This window comes from Amphiura filiformis, chromosome 1 (genome assembly GCF_039555335.1).
Source record: "Amphiura filiformis chromosome 1, Afil_fr2py, whole genome shotgun sequence".
Taxonomy (NCBI): Eukaryota; Metazoa; Echinodermata; class Ophiuroidea; order Amphilepidida; family Amphiuridae; genus Amphiura; species Amphiura filiformis.
This window is the reverse complement of record NC_092628.1, coordinates 49,009,226-49,021,344: the sequence shown is the minus strand read 5'-3', so window position 1 is coordinate 49,021,344 and position 12,119 is coordinate 49,009,226. Positions and strand designations below refer to the sequence as shown.

The 12,119-nt window shown below is 36.5% G+C and overlaps 1 protein-coding gene across 1 annotated transcript; it reads left to right on the top strand.

Moving 5' to 3' along the window:
* Positions 1–1,144: 1,144 nt before the first annotated feature.
* On the top strand, positions 1,145–8,421 carry LOC140166424 (uncharacterized). The gene is made up of 2 exons (XM_072189886.1): positions 1,145–1,422; positions 7,762–8,421. The coding sequence occupies exons 1-2, from the start codon at positions 1,387–1,389 to the stop codon at positions 8,278–8,280; spliced, it is 555 nt and encodes a 184-aa protein (XP_072045987.1). The 5' UTR covers positions 1,145–1,386; the 3' UTR covers positions 8,281–8,421.
* The last annotated feature ends 3,698 nt before the right edge of the window (positions 8,422–12,119 follow it).

Here is a 12,119-nt window from a genome sequence, read left to right as displayed (position 1 = left end):
TTGAATTTTCTTTTTAGTTACGATTATATATCATATAATTTGTACTACAAATTGGATTAATAAAATCATTGCCGATAAAAATGCGACGGTTATCAACTGCAATTCTTTTTACATATAGGCCTAATAATCATGATAATAATTGCACCTCTTATTCACGCATTTGTAGGAAATTTGTGAACGTATAGATATTAAGTTAACTAGACCTCTGGAATAGCCTCTCCTTCGTGATGTGTATCCGTGTCTTTTAGTACTCGGTTCCTGCCGTCAAAAATCTATAAAAAATGACATTTAAAATTTAAAAATTAAGAAAAATTAAAAAGGTTGAAAATATATATTTTTTAAAGGTTACAAATCATGCAAATGATGACATTTTAATCACCCTACATAATTGATACTGCCACCCTATACAACAATTACACGCCAATTCCTCTTATATATAGCGAGAGCCAGTCATTGTGTTCAAGGTCATTTCCGTTACATGCCACAGGCTAAAAAACACTACACCACTTACGCAGATATGAGCGGTGTTTCTAGATCACTTTCACTGAAATTTGGCAGTGTTTCTGTGCTCGTGTGCGCTTTACTTATAGCTTTGGTTCCGGGTTTTCATTATTAGCTACCATTCCTTTCAAAATTACTTAGTAATGCTAACAATTAATTTTCAATTCCCAAAGTTAAACGAATTTTATTGCCGTTTTATTGCCATTTCATCATCGTCGGCTAAATTAGCTTAAATATGACATGATTTTAGTAAAATGTTGCTGACATTATATTAATTTTCAGTTATATTGTTCCCAAATTATTAAAAACCTCTCCAGTTTATCAAAAACTCAATGCACACATTTTTATGAATCTAGTAGCCCATAGTCATTGTCCATTTGCATTTTAAATATAAAAGTGTGTGTCGATGTAATTTTATAACGTTTATAAATAAAATTAAAATAAGCATTCGAAAAATTATATGGAATCCGGCTACTGCGCAAGTTTTCGTCCCAGGCTGGAGAGGTTCAAATGCCTTTTCACCACCATATCTTGTGTTTTTTGTTCACTGGCTGTTAGCTTTAGGTTGCTTACGGTACCTGTCATCGACAATTTTCCGTGGTGGTGTGTCAGTATATATGATTGTAATTCCTCGCCATTGGCAAAATCTATGTCATCATTAGTCATTGGGATGTGTACAACACGACAATGCCACAACTAATTCTAGTGTATGCCACGACCCAAAAATAATATGCAAGTCGGTTATGAAAAGATGTAGAAATTAATTATTTTAAGAGTGATACGAAAAGAGAGTGATGCATTTGGTGATAGCATGATGAGTAATGATGTATCGGTCCACTTCGATGTGACAGTTCCATTAGCATTTTTGCAGTAGACGGAAGCAGTATGGACGGTGATCGTGAGGACTATGCTAAACTAATGGTAAGTGCTGTTCTTTCAGCGTTGTGGGCATTATAAGCTAGAATACGTGATTTATAAGCTTATAGAATAATATGGAAGTACTACAGCTAAAGCAATGGGTATTTTTAGTAGGCTATTTAAATGAATGGTTTTGAATGGTTCCGGGGTCTGACTGCATGTTGGGGGTGGGTTCTACCTACCAATTTACATGTTAATAAATATTCAGATCATGATGCTTAAATATATAAAAGCTCTGCTATTTCGAGGGTTAGAATCGGCTATGACCAATTCTAATTTCTTAGGTTCACAATTTTAGCATGCAAGTAGCATAGTCTTATTTTATTTAAAGCTACGTGTACTTTCAAAATGAACTAATTTTTTACTAATTTTGGTACAGTTTTGGTTCTATACGCGTGCTGGATGGGATGCAGGCCAAAATCTTTGATCACACCCCAACAAACACAAAACATATTTGTTTTTCACGCTATGAAACTTCGTGAAATGATTGAATTTATGTAATTATTTCTTCATGTTATTTATATGTTTTCCTTATATGTAATTATTATATTTGTAGTGCAAAGGGCCAAGGGCCTATATGTACAAATAAAATCTAAACTGAAACTGAAACTGAAACACGAAACATTTTATTGTCGGGTTATATAAAGGGTATAAAACGTTTTGATGTTATAAAGAGTTGCCCAAATATTTTGCCAAAATGGTTGCCAAAATATATTTAACAATAACATTTTGACAACATTTTTAAAATGTTGTTGTAGTGTTTTTTCATATAAAACATTCTAAAAACGTTTTCATGACCTTTAGATAACGCGACATTTAAATGTTATTAAAACGTTTTGAATAAAACCAAAATAATAAATAGGCATTTATAATGCGCCATTTATCTAGAAAATTGAATCTAAACGTGTTTATAACTTTTTTATAACGAATTTACGAATAAACATTTTTGTGTTTGCTGGGACACCCACACCTAGTACCCCAGTGCTTACGTATTTTTTCGAGGACCGAAAAAAGACGAACATTTGTTCACAATTCAAAGGTGTTCAAAGTTCAAGTTATCAGTGTGTTTGCCATGTCCAGTCCTAAAAAACACACAAAACACACCCCCCCCCCACAAAAAAACCACACACGGTAATCAGGCCCGTAGCCAGCCCTCCGAGTTAGGGGGTTCGTTTTTGCCGATTTTTGTTAAGTAGGGCCTACAACTGATGAGTATGGCCGCGTAGCTGGCATCGCGTCGCGAAATCGCGGCGCAGGGGGGTGTCTGAGGGGGGATGTTCTCCCCTCAGAAATGGGAGAATTTTGACAAATGAAGTCCCAATTAAAGGCATTTGGTGCACAATTTTTACATCAGAAATATATGGTTTCAATTTATTATTGCAAAGAGGCAAATTAGCACATGCACGGTTAAAACAAGAAAAAGTTGCAAATCAGGCATAGGTGTCTGAGCTGAAAAATGTAGTCCCAATTGAAGGCATGGTGCACCATTTTTACATTATTATCAACATATTGGTTCAATATATTACAGCAAAGACGCAAATTAGCGCAGTTAAAACAAGAAAAAGTTGCAAATCAGGCGCAGGGGGTGTCTGAGGGGGATGTGCCCCCTCAGAATTAGAAGAATTTTGAAAAATGAAGTCCCAATTGAAGGCATTTGGTGCATTATTTTTACATTACACACTTAAAACTACGGGGTCATTTTTGACCCCAGCATAGTTATCAACTAAACACCATACCACTAACGGGGTCATTTTGACCCCATTGGTCGGGGTCATTGCAATGACTACGTATTTGGGTCAAATAGTAACCCCATTGGGGTCAAAATATTACCACATTTCGGGGTCAAATGAAATGACCCCTTCAAAAGGGTTGCCTTATTGGGTTACTTAATGACCTCATTTCGGGGTCAAATGAAATGACCCATTTGAAAGGGTTGTTTTATAGGGTTACTCAGTTGTTTGGATTTTTTTAGTAGGCCTATGGTCATGCTGGTCCCACCAGGACATAAGTGTGTTTCTGCACAGAGAAAGCATTACATAAACAGCAAACTGCAAAATGCGTCTGTGTATCACACTCACACACAGTCAGTCATCGCCTATGACAGTTCACGTATTATAAGCTTACATGATATAAGCTTATAACAACTGCAGCCAAGACACCAGCCACGACAGCATGAAATTGGAATGAATCTGCGTGCATAGACAAGGGTCTATGCATCCTTGCAATCTCACTTTTCAACTAACTTTTCATATTCCATCATGCAGACAAGCACACACGACAATCCGCTGAGCTGCACAATCAGAACAAATATGGCGCTGATGTGACCACGTGAGCCGATGCACACCGTGTGTGCAAATAGTTCCGCAATGCAAGTCATTATAAAGTTGACAAATTGGGTAACTTCGGTCAAAAAATTAGTTTTATTTATTAATCAACAAACATTAATTGCAGCTCATGTTTAAACTCATTTATGAATTGAGATTTTCAAAGCGGAAGATTGAAACTGATATCAATGCGCGACGGTATCGGCAAAATGACCACTAAGTTTTTGACCACGTTCGTCGTGGCTAAAATGACCTCGTGAATGTGGTCAAATTAAAACAGTACAACCCCCTTGAAGGGTCAAAACAACCCCAAACGTGGTCAATTCAAAATGACCACGGAAAATATAACCCCGTAGTTTTTAGTGTGTATTATCAGAAATATATGGATATATTATAGCAAAGAGGCAAATTAGCTCGATTAAAACAAGAAAAAATTGCTAATCAGGTGCGTTATTTCATCACAAATAATATCAATTATCTTATTTTCCTATTCCCTTCATCTCTGAACTAAGCTTTCTCGGTTATCGTTTTTTTGCACAGCAAATAATTTTTTAAAAATCTTCAAATCTAGATGAGACAAATTAATAATGACTCTGCTGTATTTATAGCATTAAATTAAGTCATAGGCCTACATAAACTGGGCGTCGGGGGATTTTTCAAATCGTCCCGCTAATCTGAGCCTAAAATTAATAGGAAAATTCGCGCGAAGCGCGAGAAAAATAACAATTTTTGTGCTAAAATGGCCATTTCAACCACATTTCCCATGTTCTCCTTTTTTTGTCAAAATTTTAGGGGGTTCGATCGAACCCCTCGAACCCCCCTGGCTACGGGCCTGGTAATAACGTCCTTACGACGTTATTAACGTCAGGATTTAGCGGGGGTGATGGGTATTTTGAGCCTTAAATCGCTCTATGTCTAACAGAGTTAACAAGCAAAAATGATTTCATAAAAGCAATTGCTTGTTGACGCTTTTGATGTACTTTACTGCATGAACGATACTTGAACTATAGCATATATATATCTATATAGCTCCTTTCTGTAGGACCTTGTTTTGCGACGTTTGCCGGGGACTTGCGTTTGGAGGATGCATGTCTCGTCCTCGTTGTGTCGTCATGTTGTTCAGGCGGAGTCCTCGGAAATAACGGAATGCTAATGCACCCACACACACACCCACCCTACATCACCATGCACCCTGTCACCACAAACCATTAGGCAAGCATATGCACCCCACACACCCAGTGCAGAGTTCAAGTTTCGTTCATGCAGCAAAGTACATCAAAAGCGTCAACAAGCAATTGCTTTTATTTTATGAAATCATTTTTGCTTGTTAACTCTGTAAGACAAAATGACCCCGTTTACACAGAGCCTGAAGTCGACTTTAGTCGACTTTGAACTCGACTTCATTTGTGTGTAAACAGGGTTGTCGCAATTTGAACTCGACTTCGGAAGTCGACTTCAAATGACGACCCGGAGCAACATTTGTCGAATTCAAAGTCGACTTCAAACTCGACTTTTGCAGTGTAAACGAACACGTAATTAGAAGTCGACTTCATAATGGTAATTTGAAACATGAGCACTTGATGGCATAAAAGTTGAATTCACAATTTGATTTGAAGTCGACTACCGTGTAAACACCCCGTTAAGAAATAATTTATGATAATCCTTAGTTGCAATATGAATTCGATGTTGCAATTGAAGTCGACTTCTCTCTGTGTAAACGGGGTCATAGAGCGATTTAGGGCTCAAACATCAAGGTTAAAGTCGACCATAGATAATACTCTTATCATCTTATGTACAATTCACTGGATATATACATACGTTGTATTATTTTTGTTCTTCTGAATTCAATTGGTACAATTGAGACATTAATGCATTAATGTTATGTGCTTATAATGCAAAGACTGCTGAATAAAGTGAAGTGATGACTATACCAGTCGTAAAATGCATTTATGATTGTATATACTTATATAACCATACGTTTGGTTAAATGTTGATAAAAAATTTTAAATATTCTTTGATTAAGAAAAAAAATAGTACTATAAACAACTGTCTGGAAGGTTTTCTGACCATATGAATCCGCAATAATGAGGGAAATTGAAAAAAATATCTTAGCTCTATATAGAATTTAATGTCGTAATTATGACAGTAATTAAAAATGACTAAAAAAAAGATCGTACTTTCTAATATGGGTTTAGGCTAACAACAAAACAAGCAAACTAGAATTAGGCCCTATCCCATCTTTGTTTATTTTGGGAATAATTCTGGTATACCCTGCGCACAAGTATAACCCTAACCCTAATCCTAATCCTTACCCCAACCCCAACCCTAACCCTAACCCTAAGCCTAAAAATTGGGTAAACCATAATTGAAAACACAGGGTGCGCAGGGTAAACAAGAATTATACCACAAAGAGTATTCGCTGTTGAAATTGATTCCTGGCAGACCTTACTTGTAAATCGGACCTGGTTCATATATTATGCAATTGATTAATCGACTGAAAATACAAATCATATAAATTCATAAAGCACTGCTGGACATAATTTTAGTTACGTGAGAGTCGTGATCATGTGTTTATAATTCTGTGTCGAAAGTTGAGAACCATGCAGAAAGCCGTAAGTCACGAAGGATTTCCAAATGCGTTACGGCTTTCTGGTTCTCAACCCTCGATATACAGTCTGGTAAATTCTTGCGACTATACCCTAAAGCCGTTATTTATTAGATTTCCTTTAAATTTCTTTCACTTTTTGCTTTTCGCGCTGTCAACTTTCTTCGTCATACTTCCAAATCAATTAATTTCTGCATGTCTTTCATGAGAGCTAACACGTCTTAAATTATTGCATACTCTTGCAGTGAAATAAGTTCTCAAGATCTCACACAAGATCTCACATAAACTTTATAGTCAAATGACCAGAATTCGTACCAAATTTAGGCTCAATTTGAGTCAAATTTGACACGATTTGTGGTTAAATTTGACTAGTATAGGCCTAGATGCTATTTCCCCGGCAATCTAGTCGAATCGACAGATTGTAACATTTGAAAGAACGTAAAAAATCCTGCCGCATTATTACAAAATATCGTGAACAAAATTAATTTGTATCAAAACTAAATATCACCGCGCTATACTTTGAACTGATGTATCTTTATTAACATCGCATTTTATGTCCCCAGGGGAATGTTTTGCTTTATTATAGGTTTGTTAATATCGTTGGTGACTTCATCAGATGAAATTATTATGGGATAAAAAGGAGCAAATTAGCATATCGAAAGAAATCGACGAATATGTTTAAATGTGCTGTCAAAAGCAATATTGCTTTATGGGGATGTGTATACCTTAAAATAAGGCAGTATTTTATTGAGTGATGAAGTATTTTTCTGCTTGGATTAATATAATTATGCAAAAACAAGTATTTCATAAAGTAGTATAATAATGGATAGATGAATCTGCTAACATAATTACGTACACCATTAATTCGTGATAATTTGCGCTCGATTTCGCATGGACAGAAATTTAAAATGTTTCATTGCGTTTGACCACGATGACTTAACCTGCAAGAAGAATAAAATTGTGTTTCAAATATCAAATTTTTGAGTAGATAGTCAAGTAGGTTGTGGATCTTAAACAAAGTATATCTAGGAACAGCGTGGCACATTAATGTCTTTGCCTTTGGTGCAATAGGTCCCGGGTTCAAAAACAAAATATCTATTTTCAATCTCCCCGTGGCCTATTTGGTAATGGCAAGGCAGATGATGGCACATGATAAAAGATCTCGATACAGTCGGTTCCGATCATTGCAATAAGCCCCAATTGTTGACTACACTTGCATATCCTGTATAAAAGCCCCGACCAGCTATCTATATAACCTCTTCACCAGGTCACTTGTGCCTTGCCGAAGTTTCGTCAGCGTTATCTCATAGATTTCAGCTGTTAATGCCCAGTTATGCTTGACATAAGAAAGAGTTATCTTCAATCCTCTTGTGAATTAAAAACCTTTTTTTATTGATTACACTTTTGTTTTAGGACGATCTGGAGCGTCAGGATCGTCTCTTGTTGATGGTGACAGATAGACTAGTGGACACAATCGAAGAACTCAAACTTGCCTATGCTGCCAAGGATTCGAACTCTCTCGCCGAGTCCACTTCGACATCGACAGTATCGATTACGTCGACAGCCTCGACACCACAAACAACCTCGACACCATGCGGTGCGTGTACTGCACGTGTAGAAGGAACAGTCAACTCTGGAAATGACGATACAAATGTTGACAAACAAACACTGTCAGTTACAAAGAACGTGACTCCTGTGAGCCAACATCTTGATATGGAGAACAAACCTCAAAATACGGTCACTAGGGGTCAGACAACGGGGAATTTAGGGAGTAAAACACAAACATATCTGGAGACTGATATAGATGCTGTACCATGTTTACGTAAAACTGTTCAACAGAATTGCCATCAACAGGAATGGACAGTGACTTTGACGGATGGAACCGGGAAATCTAGAGTGGCTAGATCTGTGAATCAGAGAATTGAAAAGTGATCGATTGCGCATCAGATTATTTCGCTTGGAAAGTGCTCCAAGAGAGTAGAGTTATATTTTGAAATATTGTTAATCCTTAATACCATAAAAACTCGATAGTTAGCATATGTGCTTACTATCGAGTGCTTTTAAAACATGCAAACATGATCGCATGAAGAGCCCCATCCGCAAAAGTGTAAAGTGTTTTGAGCAAATCATCGATATACATCTGGTTATATACGAACAAGTAAACCTGCAAATTTGTGTCTCAACCCCATTAGCTCTGGTGGCAAAGCGCTGGACTATGGTACAATGTCATGTTTTCAAAAGCGCTTGATAGCAAGCACATATGCTAACTATCGAGTTTTTACGGTGTACAATTATTGTGAATCATTATTGTATACCATGTCTTTCTGTGTAACCTGTATAACTTTGAATTGTTTTGTACTTAAAATGAATCCATTTGCAGCAACTGCATTTTTTAAAATTGGGAGACATGTGCTTTTGAATCAGCCCAAGAAAATATGCAATACTATAATAAATCATTCCTGTAATTGTCACTTTCTTACCGTTGATGGGGCGAACATCGATGTTTGATAGCGAAGAGGCATTGCAACTCGATGTCAAGAAGGGTAGGCCTATCAACAGTGATCAATTGATTATTTTGTTATTTGAAGACCTGAGCGCAAGAAGACCTTAAGTCCACTTGGCCCCTCAACATGTATACACTTAAGTTGCGGATAGTTTCGTATAGTTTGGTAATGTTTTATACATGTTCATGTTCAGGGGCCAAAACAAATCATTCACAACCTTTCATGATATGTTTTCACCCTGGAACATGTATTAAACATTATAAAACCCGAAACTATAGGCCTACGCAACTTTAGTGTATACATGTTGAGGGGCCAAGTGGACTTACGGTCTTCTTGCGCTCAGGTCTTCATTTTATAATCAAGTGATACCCTTCTTGACCTCGCTTTCGTTGTTTTATCATACGTGATATCAATGTTCACCCCATCAACGGCTAGAAAGTGCCAATTATAGGAATGATCCATACCATAGCAGGTAATGTACAAGAATTAGGCCCTATCTACAATAGCTGCCAGATGTCATATTCTTAGATCTGTACTGATATAGAATGCATAAATTGCCACATATCTCATAGGGCAGCTATTGCAGATATGGCCTATATTTCGATGTATGAGGCACATTTGTTTGGAATCACCCTGCTACCAACGTCAAGTGATGTATCTACTATATAGTAATAAAAGTAGATTGTACATTCTCGCATCAAAGGGCAGATACATAATGGCCACTGTCGTCTGCAGAATATACTTAAAGAGGAAAACATTTTAATTTAGTGCAATATAGGATTAACTGGTGCTATATTCTGAAATGAAAGCTAACCGAATGTTGTAAGTCAGTTAACAGTATTAATGGTGACATTTAGACTTACATTTATACATCGCAATTATTGTATTAACCTGTCTGGACTGGAATGTCATCTTGCAAAAATATAGATCAGCTAATATTTGCAAGTTGCAATATTTGCAAAATGTGTAAAATTGTGTAATGGTACCGCGTGTTTGAAGTCAGTGCGAAATGATTTTGTTTAATATATCTAAAAAAGTATAATATTTATAACAACAGTATAAGCTAACGGGTTAGAACAAATATAAATTTCGAAGCAATGTATATGCACTGTGGATCGAACAAATGCTATATTTTCTGACCTTTTTGTTATTTGTTATAAACTTTGCAATATTATGTCTTTCAGTAAGAACATTTTACCGGTAATCATAGTGATTTCTAACAAAACCCGACGATTCGTGTATCTGACGGTCAGTAAACTTCAGATGATTTGAATATGTAACTGATAATTAATTTTGAAGTCAATCACATTGTGTGCTCATCATCATGGTGGTGTTGATTAAAACATGTGCAATATCATATCGAACAATATTTATTAAAGAGTAAAGTCTAGAGTATAATACCGTACGTGCTAAACAACGCGTTTCATTTTATTAATATCATTGCAATCTTCAATGGTGCTGTGTTATCATTCAAAATAATATAGGCCTAACAGAATAACGCGATCAAGGTCCCTCTTGCCTAAACATATATCAGAAACAATAATGATAGAACAAAGAATTAGTGTCGAAAAAGCTGGACCAAAGTTCCTGGGTGTTCTCAAGGATTTTCTGGGTACCCATGTTAGATCAGGGGTTCCTGGCACGGGAGTTATGGTGAAAGTAAGATCAAGTGCACAAATTCACAATTATGTTACCAGAAATTGCTTTTAAAGTCAAAAGGTCACATTTTGTTTTATTTTTTATCACTTTTCAAACACAAAATAAGATACGTGAGCATGGAATCAGAAAATTAGATACCTCTATATGGAGACTAAAAGAGGTGAATTTGGTAACGTGACTTAAAGAGGCTACTGTGAATTTGAATTCCCGTTTGAGAGTCCCGAGACTAGTGCTAGTCTCCCATTTTTTCCGGTTCGAGCATGGGTACCCGACCAGAATTCAAGTACACCCCAGCAACGTTTATTTCTTACCCAAGCCCAAAAGACATAATCATAATTGCTTCATGAATGAAAAGATGAATTTACGACGAAAACACGTCATAACATGTTCAAATTGATACATCAGAATAACGCAATCAAGGTCATGATTTCCTAAAGAAATGTATAATATAGAAAAAATAATGATATTGGTATATTGATACTTAATTTCGTATTTTGTTGAGGAGCCTTACGCATAACCCATGTAGAAAATGTATTTTGTCATTGCCGGAGTTCTGAACAATAACCTCAAATCGGACACTGTCTATGAATCATTGCAGAGACGAGGCGAGTTTATTTAATTGAATGGTTGCAATTTTCACAAGATGCCAAAACTACAAGATGGCATCAATTGACGAAGACCAATTTAAAAATGTTGAATTGATCTCAACTGCTGTTCGCTAGGCATCACGCATGAAAACCGTAACCTTTCAAATAATTGCCCGCAAGCCTGCTTGCATGTTTTTAGTAAATTAACATGGTCCACTGCATTCACTGCAAGTGTTCAAAATTAATCGAACGTGTTCGATCGATTAAGTTTTCAGCAAATTTTATGAAGAAGAAATTAAAAGGCGTTTTGCATTTTACATGGCTTGTCCTGAACTTTATTAAATTATTGCAGGCAACCTCACTGCTTTGTCTTACAGAGCCTGCTTCATGTGCATGGATCTTGTACATCGTTTTTTTAATTATTATGTTGTGACAGTCCGTATTCAATGCGGCAGAAATGAACAAATTTAACACTGACATTTAGCATCCTATGTGAAAAAGAAGCGCGTGTCGTTGTTGCTTAAATAAGATTAGTTGCAAAGCACTACTGACAATAATCGGTAATTCATCAACAGCAATACACTATCAGATTCCTACTGCTGCAGACCCCAGAGGTACTGTTGCCCAGTTACTTCATTGGGCTTCATTGGTACTCTAGCGTGGGTACTCTAGGATACACACATCGGAATCACACGTACAGTACACACACTGGTACTGAATTGGTACTGCACTGGTAGTCAAAGTACTCTAGAGTAACCACAAAGTACAACTGGGCAGCAGTACCTCTGGGGTCAGCAGCAATAGGAATCTGGTAATGTATCATGTATAATTATATAACACTGTATTATGCTCAATTATCGTGTTTCGAAGACGCTGTGTCACACTACCTTTACTTTACTGCAAAGTGACAAACCATTTTAATATTATTATTAACACCACAACTCCATGCATAGAACTTTATAAAAAAAATTATAATTTAAGCAGTCCTGTAAGTGGCCTTCTGATTTCATGGATTTGGGCT

What these genes read in the sequence shown, in the direction of transcription:
- LOC140166424 (XM_072189886.1), top strand. Translation starts at nt 1,387, where the DNA reads ATGGACGGTGATCGTGAGGACTATGCTAAACTAATG. An exon ending in AGGACTATGCTAAACTAATG is followed by an intron (nt 1,423 to 7,761) that starts GTAAGTGCTGTT and finishes CTTTTGTTTTAG; the next exon opens with GACGATCTGGAGCGTCAGGA.